This window comes from Atractosteus spatula, chromosome 5 (assembly GCF_055471065.1).
Source record: "Atractosteus spatula isolate fAtrSpa1 chromosome 5, fAtrSpa1.hap1, whole genome shotgun sequence".
Taxonomy (NCBI): domain Eukaryota; kingdom Metazoa; phylum Chordata; class Actinopteri; order Semionotiformes; family Lepisosteidae; genus Atractosteus; species Atractosteus spatula.
This window is the reverse complement of record NC_142710.1, coordinates 21,805,875-21,824,940: the sequence shown is the minus strand read 5'-3', so window position 1 is coordinate 21,824,940 and position 19,066 is coordinate 21,805,875. Positions and strand designations below refer to the sequence as shown.

The following is a 19,066-nucleotide window of genomic DNA, read 5'->3' as shown; positions in this document are numbered from 1 at the left end:
TCATCAGGTCGAGCTACATACTAACACAACCTTTTTTTACCATAAAATATCACGTGCAAGTTCAAAACAACAAAGCTGTGCTACATCACTTTTTGTACAAGAAAATACTTTACAGTAATACACTAGTAACGGGACTTCCCATAGGTTATCAATAATAATGTTTTTTCCATTGAGACTCATTTCTTTTGACTTATGATCTGCTTTCTTGCTGACTCCTAAATGCATTACTTATGGCTTTCCAATACTGCCAATACAATAAATGAGCCATTTCCGAAATAACGATTGCTTCCACTCCAATGTTACTTTTAAGACATTGATTGACTCTGAATTACATGGTGAGAGGTTTTATTAGAATTCAATATCTGACCATATTATCTGAAATATGCACATAAAAGAGAGAAAGGTTGAAAATGAAGACAGTTCTCTTACTGTTTCACTACAATATAAGATCTGACAATAAAGTGTGGGTTTGCAGTATAGTCAGTCATCTGTGGCCCTGTTAGTACATCTTTATTAGCTCCTGCAGAAAATGAAAAGGTAATTATCTGAACCTCAAAGATTTATATGCACCAAGTGTTGTTAAAATAGAGCTACAGTTTTGTTTTTTCATAACTGTGTTTTCTGCAATAAAATAATTACGTTTTAAGCTACTGGTATCTCTTAGGTTTCATCTTGTTTAAAAGCATAGCCTTAATTGATAAACTCATCTTAAAAATAAAATGGCTGAATGAGACCTACGTAGCTAGTCATTTATTTTATTGCACTTACAGACCATGAAACTGCCTTGCTGTATACAGTAGCAGCAGGATGAACATATTTAATGTTTGCTACCGATTAATATGTGATAAAAACTCTTCTGGTTCCCTTTAAACAAATTCTCCTTCTATGTTTGCCCACAGTTTAATAGCAAAATAAATCTATTAGCATTCTCTGTTTACTATATTATTGAATTTAAAGCTTTGCCATTGACATTTAAAATTGTTATTGCAAAGTGTACCCATTATATGAAGAAACTGATTCTTCTGATTCTTGTGTATAACACCCATATTTTCCTCTACTTTCCCTACTCTTATTCCACTACAGATGTAAGTGTTGTAGCTTTTCAAGTAATAATCCCACAAAGTGAATTTGCATATTCTTTGATATGGATGGTGCATAAAAATATCTCAAATTAATGCTCTGTTCAACACAATGTAGAGAAGACTATAGATGTCTGTTTCAACCAGTTTTAATTGAGCATAGAAGCTAGGGTTATAAAATGTATTTTGTGATTCTTAAACCTTTGTCTGAACAAAGTGTAGCAAATGATAATATGAAAAGAAAAATTAATTTGTTTTTTTACTTTTAAAATCTTTGTAGTATATTTCAGCATGTAAATATCCTGAAATACAATGATTGGATTATTTCTTATTTTCATATCTAAACTGAAACTGAAAACTAATAAACTGAAACTGTAAGGATTCATATTAACACAGTCATTAGTCAGCTATCCAGTTTTTACTTGTATTTAACATGATTTGGTTTTATCTTCTTGAATTTATTTTTGCTTACTTTTGCGCTGTTTTTCTAGGAGTCACTTTGAGTGTTGAAATGTTTCAGTGACATTGTAGAAATTATTGCTTTTAAGCTTCGCAGGCTTTGAAATAACAAAATGTTTGAAATAAGAATCAAGGTTAATGAAACATTTCTATCTCACGTTAGCATTTTAGTTCTTTACCCATATTGATAAGTGAACTGTATTGGCAAAGACGTCAATATCTTCAAAGCCAATGAAACCATAATGAGACACAAAAACAAATTTCCCTACATATTAATACCTGCTTTCTGCATTTTTGTAAAATGTATGGCGTTGTCAGCCTGAACTTCCTCAAGCGAGTGAAATCCTTTTCGGTACCATTTCTCTGCAGTTTTCAGACCAACTCCAAAAACACTTGTAAACAGCTGGTGGCAGAAAAAATAATTACAAATCAATTTTTAGGCAATGAACAAAATGAAACACTGGAGGCTTTAGCTTGGAATGGGTAGGGTGGAACAAAACCAAAAACTGTTTCTAATATGACAATCTGGAATGAATATATTCAAGAGACATGCATTTACATGGGCATTTAATTTCTTGCCATCCTAAACAAAAAGCTTTATCGAGTAGAAATCAGGAGATATGACTGTGATGAAGTCTGAGAGAAGAAATGCATCAGCATGTCTTCATACACACCTAAAAAAGTCTCCAATATTGAAACATTATGTTTTTCGTCTTTCTTTCTACTTTTCTGTAACTTGTTCAAGCACGTATAGTTTTTCAGTTGCAAAATTCTGGACACATGTACAGTATTCTTACCTGTAGACAATCAAAAACTGTCTAAACAGAAAGATGTTATGAAATCCAGTTATAAAATACCTGTACCTACATATATCTTTCAAAATGTTTGGATAGATATGCTGACCACCAAAAGTATCTCATAATTTAGGACTGTACCAAATTCACAAGGTTATCATGAAAATGACAAAATATTTTTTTTATTGGAGCTACACAGACATTTTATTGAACAGATACAACAGAGGCATGCATGCTGTCACTTCAGTATAAGCCTCCAGGAGGGGAAGCAAGTAAGATGCCAGGACTTGATCAATGTAGCACTATGCAGTCAAGCTGCCATCAATCACTGCAATTGGAGCTCTGTAGCAACTTGACAATCCTTCCCAGACCATCACACTTGGACCTCCACATCGACTGGTCTGTTGTACACAACAATGATCGTCTCACTCTGTGCTTCTGCATTACACTCACTGACATCCATCAGTGGGGTTCAAAACAGCTCCGATTCATTACTAAGGAGGACCTGGCAAGTCTGCCTGATGGGACACTCCAGCATTGATATCACAAAGGTATTGTTCTGTTGATAAGGGGGGCATATTGGTTCCTTCCTGTGTTAATGTTTCTCTGATCCTCTTACTTTTTTACCATTAAACCATTTAATTACCTGGTCAGGTATCTCTCTAGTGATAATCTTTTTTAAGCTTTTGCTTTTAAAGCTTGTGTACAAAACAAAAATATTTCAGTCTTAAATAAATTACTCTGCATCCTAGTGTCAGATCTACTGCCTGATATATAAATGTAATAATAACTATAAAATCTCTCTGTCCACACACATCTACTGCTTCTCTGTTTTTTTTATTTTAAAATGAGATAAATTATTTTAAAATGAAAATATATTAAAGAAGGCTATCCCATTACAAGAGTTTCTGAATAACAGAGATTTGAAGCAGAAATTATGAAATATTGAATTTTATTTTGCAGATTATGTCAATTAGACCTAAGAGATACTTAATAAGAAACAGCAAAGAAAATGTTTCACTGAAGGACAATCACTGCCCCATCTAATTTAAAGCCCTTTCTGTAATGTTCATACATATACATTTTGAGTCTTTGATCCCACTTCTCTTTCCCATATACTGTACTTTAAAAAGGACTAGGAACTGAAAGAAAGATTCATATCACATGAAGCATACTGACCTTTATAGTTTGGTATCTATCATCACATAATACATGCTGAACTTTAGAGCATTGTCCATATTCAAGAATATCCTATGGAAGAAAAAAAAAATTGATTCCCCAATACACCACGAAAAGTAATATTGTTTCAACGTTGACTCATTTTTTTCACTTAATGATGCCTATTTGACGTTTTGTGATATTTTTTAGTGCAAGCTAAGTCCGAACAGTTATCAAAGTAGATATTGTAAGTCATAAATAAATCGAAATATTTGAGCTATCTTTAATATTAGATCCAATGTATATTTATTATATACGCATTTACTAAGTGGAGAAGATATGCTCACTGCAGTTCGAAATCTAAACATTTTCTTTGCAGTCTAAAGTTACTTAGTATTGGCACAGACAGGACAGAAATAATTCACATTTAGTTCTCAATAATTTCACATTTATCATAAAACAAACACCATAGAAATTATGATGTAAAGAAATTCAATACAAGTGCTGTGATTTCTAAAAATATTTTAATTGCAAATCCTTCAAATGAAATATGAGTCCCCAGCATGAATAAGGAGAAAATACAGAGCCCACTTTTAATATGCTTATGCATGAAGATTGCATTTCTGTTTTTAATTAGTTTTTTTATCTTTTCATTCTTTTTTGTGTTCCCCCTCTCCCAGCCTAGGCTCCCATGGGATGGGGGGATAATGTATCTTGAGGCAAGAGAGCAGAGCAACAGAGCTGCTGGTTTTTTCACAGACCAAGGCCGCGCACCATGGGCTGTCTGAATGGATAGACGCTCACAGCTGGATGGAAATTCACTTGTCAGTTTTCTCCCAGGGCTCCCTTCACAGCAGAGGGGATGAGAACGGGAAAACTCTGCACGTCTAAAGGCATAAAATGTCACTCATCTCACACGGAGCAACGTGCACATCAGAGACAGCTCTGCTGAAACATTCCGCTACGGCACACCACAATCTGCTGTTTACAACTTCTGCAGCATATTATGTATATCATGTTTTTTATTTTTCTTTCTTTGTACTGTTGCTGTTGAGCTTTCAATTCTCAGCACTGAATTAAACAGCATCCACAAGTTAGGAAGAGAAAAGGCCATTCATCAGCACCTAACATTGTGTTTATAATATCAAGGTAATATGCTGTGTACCAGAAACACTAAAGTGTATTTGCACTACTCTTCCTGACTTTTTTGGGGGGAACTAAATGAAGATCCTGTTTTTAAAAAGCACAGAAAGAAGGAGTTACTTCATATTGGGGTAAGTCTTAAACCAGTCAGGTTTTTGCTTCATCAGTGAACATATTTAATGCAGGTACTGTATGTGAAGAAGGAAACTCTGCTTCACTGAATGCACATTCTTTCATAAACATTCCATGATATTTTCTGACAGTGTACAATCGCTTTCCCCCCCTCTGTGTATAAATAAGGGGTCTTAACTAGCCCAAGCAAAACTACGGATGACAGGTGGGTGCTCCTGAGGTATTTCCATGTGAAGGGTCCCAGACTAGAAAGCAGAAAACCTGTCAAAAGAGATGGCACTTAGGAAACACATCACTGGAATATTACCTCAATGACAGCTTTTGTTTGGTCTCCAAGACAAGGCAGGCCTTCCAGGTCTTTTGAGGAGCAGACAGCATGAGGCAGAGATTTCAGCAAAGAAGCTGCCCTCATGAATGCCAGACAGGGTCCTTCACTCTCATTGAACTCAGCGTTTTCTGCCAGAATTGCAAATGCATCCTGCAGAAAAAATACGTCGGGGAGTTTGTGCAAACTTCACTTGCCATATCTCAAAGCATCTGACCCATCACAACAGGCAGAAGAACAAATGTAACATTTGACAGAAAACTGAATGAAAGGGTTTCTTGAATGGAAGAAGCAACGGCACTTCATTTTTGAGTGTTGGGGTGGAATGTGTTATTTTGCACTCATTCATGACAATAAAAGATGGAAACTATCATTGCTCAAAACTGGATGGTGATGCAGGAGTATTTCAAGTTATTTAAATGTGACGAAAGAAAACCAAAATCAGTTATTACCCACATATTGTACTATTTGCACTTGAATGTTTCTGTCTGAAATACATTATTCAGATTTTCTTTCTTCAGACTTGGCAGCATGTCTGTCTGTCACAGAATTTTGATACAGAGCCAGGAATGTAGGAACTGCTGCTCTAAGCCTGTAATATCTGGGCTGTTACAAAAATCATAGGGTTACTGAACTGAGCATTGTAGTTCTGCATCTAGCAGTACTGCCAGTTAGCAGACTGAATAGAATATGAATGAATTTAGTTAAACAAATGAATGTACACTGTACCTGTATATACATTTTTATAATAATTACATAGAAACTGTACTACATTATTTCAAATTGGTTTGTAAACAATCACACACAGTATTCAGAAAATTGAAACCAATTGGAATTAAATTTGCTTGAAGGGAAACTTAAATTGGCAAATCATGTGCATGAATCTGTTACTGTTCAAACCCAATTTTGGGTCTCTGCCCATATTTTTGACAATATTCAACATTTGCATTAAAAACAAAAACAGGCCTATTAAGAAGGTATTATTAAGAAGATACTAATCAGAAAATGTGTATGCCTAAGTCAAAGTACTCAGTTTAAAACTTAAAGGACAATAAATGAGATTTAACTGTACTTAATGTCATGAAGCAAGGATATATCAATCAAGAATTTATAGATTTATCCTATTTATTCCTTTGACCAACATTCAAACAGCTTTAACGATCTCTTGCACTTGCTTTCTGAAAACTGATGAAAAGCAATTAATAATTATTTAGCTCCTAATATGAAAATAATGTACAGTCAAAAGTAAAGAAAAAAGTCAGATGAGAGCTGGGATGCAAAACAAAGGCATTAGTCTTCTTGCATGGAGAAAGCATGGACAAACTCCATTGCCTGTGTTGCAGACACATGTCAGAAGCCATCCCATAGACAGGTAAGAGACTATACAAACCATTCAAAATATACAGTACATATGCAAAACTGGTGACCCATTTAGTGGCAATTGTTAGAGCATGATTAGCAGCAGTACTTCTCAGCCCTCAGCGCCACCACCGCCCTCCCCACACACACCATTGTTACAAAGCAAGTTAATTAGTTGTTTCAGCTTTATTTTAATTGGGAGTATGGAGGGTTCAGACCCTGCTGTGCAGAGAGCAGTGAAAAGAAAGATGTTTAATTTAGTGCTGTTTGGTACTTCAGTCAAGAGACGGGGGAACTTTAATTATTTTAAAATTAAACCAATGAAATTAGAAGCAGATCCATGTCTGGAACTTTTGTAAAACTGTATCACAGGCTGTGTATCCATTGGCTGCCATGGGTTTTGGATGCTTCTATTGTCAATAAGCAGGTGTGTTATTCCTCCAAGTGTTAGAGAGACCATATGGTTCTAGGTTTCATGGGACAGTTGTGATATTCTTAATTTGCCACAGCATACATTCCAGTGCTATTATTAATCGGTGTCTTTCAGTAGATGTGCTCTGTAGAGATCTCCGTTTGAGAAGGTGTCATACTTTGACAGCAACTGTCGCATTTCCACTCTCTGAAGACTGACTAAAAAAAAAATCATCTTGGTGGTTTTTGTCAGGAAGGCCACTCAGAGCTCATTTGCCAGTCATTATGGGAGTCAGAAACTAGCAACAACAAACATTTCTTGATGGGAAATGGGATTTTCTTTTTCCCTTTTAACCCAGCTGTTTAACATAAGCGAAAGGGACAGAAAAATGTGTCAGGTGGGCTCCCTGCAATCATGACAGGTCACAAGGAGGAATATCTAAGAACAGAAGCAGTGTAGGGAGGAAACGCAAAGCCCAGGGGACTTGGAAGACCCCGGACTGCTGTGCATACTGTCTCTGCATGCGTCATCACATGATCAGCCAGCCTTGTGACTGTCACCGTCACAAACTGGGAAACTGGAGGAACACAGATGTTTCTTTGAAATGCCAGCCATCTTGAGCACAATAGTTTAGTTTAGCTTTTTCTAATTTATGAAACACTTCAAGGAATTAATAGGCCACTTTCCTCACGCAGCACTGCCTGCCTCAGCCCACCCTTCTGTAGAGCTGGGAGTGCCTCACCATGTGTGATTTTCACTTCTGTGCCAGCTTGCTACTGACGTCAAAATTACCGACCTTATCTTTGTGACATTTTGTATTTATTGTTACCTTAAGGCAAGTATAGTATTTATGTAAAAACAAAATCATTAAAATAAAGCTAAGCACTCTTTGTGCATTTTATTAACACACAGCTGTGCCCCCAGACTATTCTAACAGAATGTCAGTGATGTCAGCAGGGAATTAAAAGGACTGAATAAATGTTAGCTTGATGAATGAAAGTGGAAACTCCCAATGTTTGTGTGTGGGTATGTGTGTAGGAAAGATCAACTTTATGTGGGGATAAAATCTGAGAAAGTGGGGTTTTTCCCACAATATAAAGGTGGTATGTTCTTCAATTTTCTCTTCCTTTCAATCTAAAATCACCAAAAATATTTTGTTTTGTGTCTATTTCAACCCTCTGTGGAATTTCATTCTGGTATAGAATACAAGACTAATAAATAGAAATGGAACTGGAGATGGGAAAACATGTCTGTATAGGGTGGCCCAGTGGTGCAGTAGCTACAGTAGCATCACTGTGCTGCAGTGCTGGGGCCCTGGGTTTGATTCTGGGCCTGGAGTGCTCTCTGCCTGGAGTTTTTATCTTCCTCCCATGCGTACCTGGGTTTCCTCCCACATCCAAAGGGAGGTTTATTTGCTTCTGGGAAACCTGGCCCTGAGTGAGTGTGTGAATATCTGTGTCAGCATGTGTACTGTGACAGGTTGTCTTTCCATCCAGGGTGTACCCTGCCCATTGCTTGTCAGGATAGGCTCCAGCTCTCCCACAACACTTTTTTGGATGAAGCCGTTGGAAACATACAGTATCTGTGCACGTGTGTGGAGGAGAGGGCAGATATTACTACAAATTTGAGAACAATAGTTGAGAAAATGTCCCACAAAGATGCTAACTACTAAAAAAAAAACTAAAAATTTAAAATATGAAATTGGCAAATATCCGTTTAAGGTTTGAAATAAATTACTGTATATGTACTAATTTAAAGGACAGAAAAATCAAATGCAAGTCAAAGGAAAGTTCCCATAAATACAGGAAAAAGAATGTATGGGTGGGTGCAAAGCAAGTGTAAGCCTAGACTGCCTCAAGGAGTCAGTATTTGTTAGTTATTCCACTTAAAACTATCAAATCATACTAGTCCCATATAAGACACTGAGCCCAGTTGAAAGTTGCCTACCCCGGCGTGTGTGTGAATAAAGAAATAAGAATAAGAAAAACTTCACTTCCATTGGCAACACAGGACTGATTATATTATTATTATTATTATTAATAATAATAATAATAGTTTTTTTAATTGATTTATGCTTTTTTGCTCATATGGGAACACTATCTATTTATCTTATATTAAAAAACTACCCTTTTCTATTTTTTATTCATGTATTACAGCAGGGATGGTAAACCACACCACGGATTTGACGACTTCCTACTGTCTAGTTAATCCCCAAGAGCTGTTGAGTAGCAGAGTTCACAGGCAGGGCACACAGAGGAAGGAGAGATGGCCATTTCCAGCCAGCAACTCTGTTAATTCAGGGTGCAGTGAACCTTGCAAGGCATAGAAGTAAACCTGCAGAACGGCACTGTATTTTACCGCATGTCCGCTTTGACCCCCTCACCACTGAGGCAAACATTTTGAGAGGATATTGAACATTTTTCACTAGCCATGAGGGACTGCCCTTATATTATTGTCCTAAATAAAGCATTTTACCTTCACAACACAACAGTGCAAAAGTTTTCAAACTAGTCTCTGTTGGCAGATAAGAAAAGTATTTTGAACTTCATTCCCATCAACAATCGTGATAAACCTGTTTGAGCTGTGTCTCAGGACACAGTACCACTCATATTATAGAGACATTAACTGCACTCTGACAGCGAGAGGACAGATATCTTAAAAGCAGTGAAAGAGGAATCGTTGATGTGAAATACTAAGTGCTAAACGTCTTTGTAAGAACGCTGACCACAATATTCTTTTGTGCAATATTATCCATGACCTCCAGCGCTGTGGATTCTAATGAGTAACATGGCTCCAGAGGAAAGAGTGTCAATGTTTAAAACTCTTATATATTGGAGGAGATTTTATTTCACACAATGAAGTGTAACATTTCTGTTGTCTCTCTAGGGATGTGCAGTATGCACAATATATTTGAACATTTATCTGCAAATTAAGCAGATGGGTTCCCCAGACAAAACACCCAGTGCATGCCCTGCTTAATAAAAGCCTAATAGAAATCATTCTTAACTGCTGTTATTAATATATCTTTGCATTTACACATTTTTCAACACTCTTTTTTTATTCTGTATCGGACACTACAATTTATATTATCACCACGTCAGTAAAAGTACTAGAGGAGGCAATTCCAAAACAAAAGAACTACAAAAATATATACTAAGAATAACACTCATCAGGAAATAGTCTGGTGTTTTCTGAAGAAATCTTAATTTATAGCTGCTGAATGCAAATTATTTTATTTGCATCTAATAATTCACAGTACATTCAAGACAAAACACCTTCAGGATTTTTGTCATATCAGATTACAAGCTGAGGTATATTTAATTCATATTAAATATGGGTGAAATGTATTAGTGGTTCATATTACAAATAGGGCTTGCATTTGTATATTTATAATCAAACGTCAAAGATTTATAACTAAATGGCTTAGGAATACTTGCTGTGCTGAGCCAGCAGCAGAAAACAAAGCATTTGTCCATTTCTTGAAATATAGGTTAACTTAAAATTCTCCTAGGAAATCTAAAAGCTGTCACTTCTTATGTGCATATCACACTTAAAGAACCCAAATTACTATTGTGTACAATCTGTATTATTTATTACAGTTGTCAGATGTCTTTTCCTCATGTTTATTGCGACATAAAGTAAATTCAGCAAAATGTTGATGTACAGATGTACTGTATTTGTTTATTATAAACCATGCATAATGCTATTTTTGGAAGCTTTTTTTTCCTTCTGCTTTCTCTTCATTTTTGATAACACAGCTTTTACTGTTCACAATAATGGAAAACTAAAGAGACTGATGTACCTCTAACATAATTTATAACATGAAATTGACTTTTAATTCAGCATACACAAAATCTGTTATTTACTTGCCCTCTAAATATCTGGAAATCTTCTCTTCCAGCTTATTTTCCAGCCTTGCATTGCCCAGATGGCGTTGGGAAAAATCCATCATTGTTTATGTGCAAATTCACCTCAAGTGTTTTCTAATTGTACCATCTTTGTGCACTACAACCAGCCCCTGCCAGATTTCATGTTGGTTTCAGCTGTTACTCTTTCATCATTGCATATCTGCAGATGCTACTAATTTGTAGGTTAATGCCTTTCGTCAGACGGACATTCTGTTGAAGAATGCAGCATTGTTTTTGTTCACTATGTTCTGGAGGGTTTTTCAAAGATAGTGAAACTCTGTCTCACTCGACTTTCATGCACTTTTGACATTATCTTTAAAGGGTCATTTTTATACTGTGTGATCGGGCACCATAATATGATAAAAGACAGAATTGCATTTATATATTTTGTTTAATCTGAAAAAACAGCTTCCCAGTACCGTGAATATTTGGTTGTGGTTTTCCATTGTGGTTCTTCTCTGACATGCATACTGAGATACGGTCTCCATAGCACTGGGTTCCAGGTACTGTTCAATCACAGGGCAGCTTTTCTAAACAGAAAGAACAGGTGACATTAACATACTTTAAAAAGAAGGTAAGGTCCATTCCACAGCCACAGAACAGGCTCATGAGGACAACACTCATCCTGGTCTCTGCAGTGTTAAGCAGGCTACAGAACACAAGACTCTGCCTTCAGACAGGATACTGGTCCATCACAGTGATACCCATCAATACTGGTCCCCATTAATACAGCTGGCCCAACTGAAGCAACTGGGGTAAAGCATCTCACTCGAGGGTACAATAGCAGTGTCTGAAGCAGGGATTTGAACCCACAAGTCATGAGCTCAAATTCTACACTATGCCACCCTGTTATGATTTAAACTTGTTGATAAATGCTAAATACCCATTCTGGGTCTGTCTGAAGGACTCCTACTTTAAATCCTCATTCTGATCAACTACAATACGCTGTCACCCTTAATTAAGCAATTAAAAGTGTGAAGACGTTTACATTTTTCAGTGGTAAGCATTACCTAACATTTTTTTCTATGCTTCAATGAACAGTTTTTGAGCGAAGTAGATAACCTTTTCTGTTTGTTATAGTATTACACAGGCCATTCATAACAAAGACAACTTATTGCAAGACATGATCAAAATTCAGTAAAATAAAGGGAAGAAATAAAATAAAGCAGTTGACTTTTACTAGTAGCGGAGGTTTTTTTCTAGCGTTTACTAAAAATAAAAAATATATAAAAAAATAAATTATACTATACTGTGTCTTCCAGTAGTCATGTTTGTTTCATGAGATTATACATTGATATATGCAAAAGAGGAAGGCTCTCCACAGCAAAAAAAGACCATCTTTAACACTTTAGCATTGTATGCATAGCAATTAATATTTCTTTGATAAACCTTCAAGGGGACGTGTTTAGAAGAATGCTCATTAAGAAAACCCCCTTAAAAGCAAAACCAGATTTATATCTTTTGTCCCACAAAGCAGAACTTTAGAAAACAAATTTAGAAAAAGGATCCAAACAGGGATCCTTGCATGATGCTGATGGTTACAACTGTGTTCCCCCTGAATGAGTGAGACCTAAAATGGTTTGTAGATGCATTCCATTTGTTGGCACTGACGGATTCCACACACTAGTGATTCAGTTTCTTAAATCCTTTTCACACTGGCATGCTCTGGCCAGGTAGGACTCAGGTAGGACAGGGAGGGGTTTTAGTCAGATGAGATGCATAAGAGATCATGACATTTGTTCCAGTGTCATTTCTAGCACTTGGCCCTATGAAATGCTGAAATAAATGTCATGACCTCTTATGCACACATCACGTTATTTGCACATGTCCCTGTAACACATTATGCGTGTGATTTTAATGATTTATGTAGCAGTTATAAAGGGATTATGAAACCATTATGCAGGAACTTCCAAATAAAGCATTACTGCTAAAAAATGCTATAGAAGATTGGTGAATGTTTTGCATTATTTTTAATTTGGTCTGTTAAATGTGTTATGGATGGTCAGTGGTAATTATGGAGAGGCTGTCCCACTCATTATTTCATTCAGAAACTCCATAAAAACGTATGTTATTTCAAGAGAACTATTATTACACGGAATCACATTATGAGATGAGCTTTAATTACTTTGAAAAAGTAATATTATTTATGTTAAAATGCTTAGGTTCTTAATGAGCAAGTTTTTTGTATGATGAAATGAATGAGGATTGAAGGTAGTTAATCCCCTTTTAACCAATTGTTACTTGTTGAGGACTGTAACTGAAGTTTGAACAGTGCTATTGTTCACCATTCTGTGACAGTCACTCTCCAAATACAGTAGTTACATATTTTTCCCAAATTAAAATCCTTCTGCAAACTGGCCTATTTTTATCCGAAGACAAATTTGTTCTTTATTTGTCATGGATCATCAACATTTGATCTTGAATATTAATAATGTTAAAATCTGATAATAAGCTTGGATTTTAAGATGGGTGGGTAGCTGCGTCAGCATGCGTAGGCTGCAAAGGAACAAGTAATAGGTTTATTCCATGCTGAAAAAAAGAAGAAAGAGAACACAACGTTTCGGCCGTGGAGCCTTCTTCAGGTGTGCATGACACCTGAAGAAGGCTCCACGGCCGAAACGTTGTGTTCTCTTTCTTCTTTTTTTCAGCATGGAATAAACCTATTACTTGTTCCTTTGGATTTTAAGATATGATCTTAAGAAGAACTCTTATCTAGCCATTTTCTAACTGCTTTTTCCAATTCACTGTCGGGGAGGGGGGAGCCGGAGCCTATCCCAACAAGCAACGGGTACAAGACAGGGTACATCTTGGATGGGACACCAGTCCATTCCAGGGAAGACACAGAGACACAGACACGCACACACTCACACCTAGAGCCACTTTTCCCATAAACCAGTTAACCTACCAGTAGGTTTTGGACTGTGGGAGAAAGGCAATGTGGACACAGAGAGATGATACAAACTCCATGCAGAGCTCTGGGGTGCTATTTGTGTGGAGTTTGCCCGTTGCTTGCTGGGAGAGGTTCCAGCTCACTCCACACTGTATTGTATAAAATGATTCTAAAATGGATGAATGCATACACTGTATGTCATCAGCCCAGAAAAACCCTTATTCTAGATTATGACAATAATAACAACACAAACTTTATTTTATGTAGCACCTCTAAAATTAGCTTTATTTACAGTAAGAAAAACGACAAAAATGTTAGTACAATATAAAACATTGGGTTTTCAGTGCCGTACAACATGCATAGATATCAATGAAGTTAAAGCCCTGCTGAAGATGAAGGTTTTGAGTTTGGATTTGAAAATGCTCGCTGATATGCTTGGGGATAGATGAGGCATAGCAAGAGAAGGCCCTGCCACCCATAGTATGTAAACGAGCTTGGGGAACAAAGACGAGATGAGGAGACCGGAGTCAGACAAAAGAAGGTTGCAAGGTGGGGAGTAGGAAGAAAATAACTCAGACAGGTACTGAGGTGCCAAGCCATGTAAAGCCTCAAAGTTTTTGGGGGGGATTTTAAAGTCACAAAACCTAATAGGAAGCCAGTGCATGGACTCCTGGACTAGTGAACAGTAGAATGTGAACACTTGCGTGCTACTGGGTCAGGTCGGGTTCCTGACTGCAGAATTTTGGACATGCTGAAGTTTGTTCAGCAAGTAGGGTGTTGCATTAATCATTTCTAGAGAAGATGAATGTGTTGAACTGCTTTTCAGGTACGATCAGAGGCAACATAGGACGTAGTGTGGTGATTGTTCCGAGATGGAAGAATTTAGTTTTTACAATATTTTGCATACTGTATGTGGCTTAAATGTCAAGCCTGGATCAGATATCACTCTCAGGTTCTTCACTATAGATTGAAATTCAAAAGCAGTGACCTCAACATACAGCGTTACAGCATTAGTTTTACAAAGTTGCAGGGTGATCTTAATAGCTGACCAAGTGGGAACATGTAAATGCTGAATAATATGGGGGCCCAGTATCGAGCCATGAGGAACACCAGATTTTACTAATCCAACCTCAGAACTGAAACCACCAAGAGAGAAAAAATGTCAGCAATATAAGATAAGAGCTTAACCACTTAAGAGCTATCTCAGAAACTCCAAGCACAGTCTCAAGCTATGAAAGTAAACAGCATTGAGGCCAAGGAAAATAAGGATAGAAAGAGAACCAGACTAAGCAGCCATAAGATCATTAGTGACTTTAACCAGGTCAGTTTCTGTGCTATGTGATTGTCTGAAACCAAAATGGAAAGGTTCAAAGAGATTATTTGCAAATTTGCATTATTTGCAAATGAACAGTATCCGCATGTTCTAAAATTTTAGCAAGAAAAGGTAAGTTGGATATAGGGTGAAAATTGTTTGGGTTTTCCAGTCATGTTTTTTTTTGTTGGCAAAGGGGCAACAGCAGCTGTTTTAAAGGGCATTGGTACCATTTATTCAAGGACTCGTTTATTATGCTGAGGACAACAGGTCATAGGTCAGAAAAACAGGATTGAAATAACACAGTGGGAATGCGATCTAATAAACAAGTGGTGAAGGTCATGTGCAATACCAATTTTCTGAGGCATGCAGCGTCAAGAAACAGAGACACTAGAGGGAATCAGCAAAAATAGTCATGTAGGGAGGAGGTGTAGTATTAACATGTGTAGTGGAAAGAATATAATGCTGGATGTTGTCAAACTTGAAAGTAAAAAATCCTAAGAAAGTGATACAAAAGGGAAGAAGCAGATAATGTAGTAAGGCTTAAGCAGTCTTTTGATGGTGGAGACCAGGTATCTAGGGCTGTTTTGGTTGTTCTCAATGGTATGGGAGAATTAGATGGATCTAGGAGACACTATTGCATCCTTGTATCCAGTCAAGAGCTGCTTCCAAGACTGAAAATGAACATTCAAGACAGAAAAATGTCACCCACCTTCTAGTTTGTTGGAGTCTGCCTTCATTGAACGCAATGGTCAATATACCATGGGGCAGAGTGAGAAAGGAGATGGTTCAAGTTTTAAGAGGAGCTAAGGTGTCAAGAGTACTTAACAGACATGGTGAATATAATTCTGATATCTTTAAAAAGTACACCAAAGCACTCACAGATACAGTACATCTTAGTCAAGATGATCATCTGGAAAGTTTTTAAAAATTAGGATTCTATTCTCAGAGGCTCCAATATATTACTTTTAAATTGAACTGAGCTTAAAGTGAAATAGGCCTTTCATCTCACTTGTTAGAAGGGATCAGTGCAGTGCTTTGCCACCAAAGTGTACTCATACTTCACTGAAACACAGCCTCTCATCATGGGTTAGTCTTGTGTGTCCAGAGTAAGACTGAACTCTCTATAAATCATTTTCATTTGAAGGCTAAATTTGTCATAAAAATGAGTTTCTTTCTCTCTCTCTTTTCATCCTGTGTAAAATCACTTCATTTTGACAGGCCTGTCTTTGAAATTCACCATTTGTGACAGTGTTGTCATCAGAGGGGTCTTCTTTCATTACCAAGAAGGTTAATAATACTCATTCCATCAACAGCGTGGTGATTTACAGAACTTTGTCTCTCTTTGTGAAGGTTTTTATTCCATTTGTAGAAGTTCTATAGAAGTTAAATAATCACCAACAGAGAAATAAATATAAAAGTAACATATTCCTCATACACTTTGATGTTAAATGTTTTATTCTTTTTAACCTTATGATTTTTTACTCAATGTAATTTATATAAATATCTAATGTTAATGCCAGCTTTACTATTTACTATAGCAGCAGAAAAGAAAATGTTATATATATAATTAAATATAATTGAAAAGTAATTTATACAGGCGAATAAGCACCTGGTTTATTTTCATGTTTCTGTTTCCATAAAAAATAATGTATAGTATTTTCTACAACTTGAAAGATGCACTACTATGCATGTTTAAAAGCAATATTACATGTGTTGATGGTTCTTTTGTTCCAGCAAAATTAATACTTCAACACTTTTCTTTCAACTCCACTCAGTGAAAGACATTCATTTCCACAGATGTCGAGATTTCCACAATAAAGGGAACTAGAGGGTTTTCTTGCGTAAGATAAGATGGATAGTCCTCATAACCAGCACCCAGATGTATTTATTGACTGTGAAGATGAAATGAAAACATTAATTCTGTATACAACAGAAAAAAATAATTTTATAACCTTTCATTTTTCTTCACATTCTTTTTCTTGAATCTTTGGTTTCTAGGATACCCTCACATTTAATTTCTTTCAAGTCTGTTGTTTTGGAGAAGAAAAAAACATTGCTCTTTAACTGAAAGTGTTCTTGTGGAAGAAATAAACAAGCTGTTGTATTTTGCTTATACGTATATTCCTATATTATATTGTCTTAAATATAATTGCAATACATAATAATAGTCAATGTATTTCAATGTATATATTGTATCTTCACGTACTTAATTGAACTTGCAAGGTTTTAAATTTAAAATTGCATCGCATCTGAATGTTCATTTTTACCACTCTATCTACTGTATACTATAAAACTAATTTCTTTCTTTCAGCATTTTTTCTGTTGTAGCTTTCATTAAAATTCAATTGATTTTTCACAAAAGGTTACCATGAGCTGTTCAGTACACACAATAAATGTTCTTAAATTTTATTTGTATTATTTTCTGTATTTTTAATGATGCTGTAATGAAGAAATAATATTGAGTTTTCTATAAGGTTTTCTTATTTTTATGTGAATGCTCAGTTCCATTGTTTTGTTATCAATTCGATTTTTCTATGTGCAATAAGGAACATAACATGTGTTTCTGATCTGTATTGGACAACACTGTTTAACTGTGGGGTCCTCTCTGCATTTGGAAAGCCACTTTTAAATGTATGAATGGGGTTTATATTTAATTTCAGTAAATAGTTTTAAAACTATTAGAACCAAAGTACATGGTCTAATATAAAAAAATTAAAATCACACTTCATGATTATACGTTCTCTACAGCACAGTACAATGAATTGCATTTGTTCACTATCTAAGTCATTTCGAACTGTATACCAAGAGGGTTTTATGGGCAAATTCAATACATTTTTTCAGACACTGTGTTACATCCCTATTGACTTATAGCTCCACCTAGTGTCTATTGTCTGTCACAAAAATTCCTGGTGAGAGCCAAGGTCACACAGAATATATACTGTACTTACTACAAGGCGATGCCTGGCTTCAACCTGAACTGGCTTCCCAGCTCCCATGCACTCAGTAAACCAGGAGATGTCCAACACCTCTATTTTGGACAGATCCCTCAGACTGCTGTTCTGAAGCCACTGCCAAAGTTCATCGGCAGAATTGTCCTCTGCTACAACGTGGGTGACAGCATCACTGGACATAAGAGGGAAAATATTAAAAATATGACAACATGAAAAAATATTAATTGGTTCATCAGACACACGCCACCATCACTCCCAAAAGCATTCATTGCTCAGGCACTTTGTTAGATAGATTTTATTGTCATAAAATGATGCACCTTAAAAGTTGCTAAGTTAAAAGTGAAAAAGGTTAAAAACTGATCCACGAAGATGCATTTCAACCAACAATGATGATAACAATTCTTTGAACAGTCTCTGCAGTGCACAAAATTAGAAATAGCTTGCTGTAGAAAATCACAATGGAGAATTTTAATTTGAAACCCCTCTGAAGCCTCAGCTTCAAAATTTCTAAACAGAATCATTGATTGGATTGCTTTTAAAGCTCAGTGTAAGGGTTTATTAAAGCCTAGGATCCTCCTGTGATCAAAACTCACCAACACATTTTCCTCCCAAAAGACGTTTTGGGAGAAAGCACAAAGATATCAAAGCAAAGAGAAAGAGGAACAGTTAAAAAATTTGGGTTTTTGAATTTTATAGGAAAACCGTGAAAACCCTTAGTTTAACATTGGAAGAGTACGTTCTGGTGAACTCAATATGGGCACTAATTATGTTTCAATGGTGTCAGCTTTACAGAGGCATTATAGCGAGCTAAGCAAAACTGGAAAACGATTTCCTTGTATTTTCTAACCAACAGACAATAAAGGACAGTAAGCCTTTTCTGACAGTTGGAGAAGATAGCACAGGTTCGTGTTGCAGGGTTTAATTATAGTACCAATTATGATGGACAGGCAAAACGTCATCATTACTCTCAGCTCACAGTGTGTTTTGACACGCTTTTAAGCAGTTATGGGTTAGTTATACTGAGAGATGTGGCAAAAGATTTTGTTGTCAGACGAGACAAAATTGTAACTTTTTGGTCAACACAGCACATCTGCCAATTAACATTATCTCCACTGTCAGACATGGCGGTAGTAGCTTTATG

At 36.3% G+C, this 19,066-nt stretch overlaps 1 protein-coding gene across 2 annotated transcripts in view; it reads right to left on the bottom strand.

The window, feature by feature from the left end:
• Positions 1-17,985, bottom strand: part of dntt (deoxynucleotidyltransferase, terminal) — a 62,140-nt gene extending 44,155 nt beyond the window's left edge. Inside the window, exons 1-7 of one of the 2 annotated variants that reach the window (XM_088916807.1) lie at positions 17,914-17,985; positions 16,397-16,402; positions 13,515-13,538; positions 11,189-11,275; positions 5,073-5,243; positions 3,512-3,583; positions 1,818-1,941 (exon numbers count right to left, since the gene is read on the bottom strand). In XM_088916807.1, coding sequence (XP_088772933.1) covers positions 1,818-1,941; positions 3,512-3,583; positions 5,073-5,243; positions 11,189-11,275; positions 13,515-13,538; positions 16,397-16,402; positions 17,914-17,970 — 541 coding nt within the window. In that variant the 5' untranslated portion in view covers positions 17,971-17,985. Of the gene's footprint in view, positions 1-1,817; positions 1,942-3,511; positions 3,584-5,072; positions 5,244-11,188; positions 11,300-13,514; positions 13,539-16,396; positions 16,403-17,913 lie in introns of both variants that reach the window. The other variant, XM_088916806.1, reaches the window with a different exon arrangement.
• Between the last annotated feature and the right edge of the window lie 1,081 nt (positions 17,986-19,066).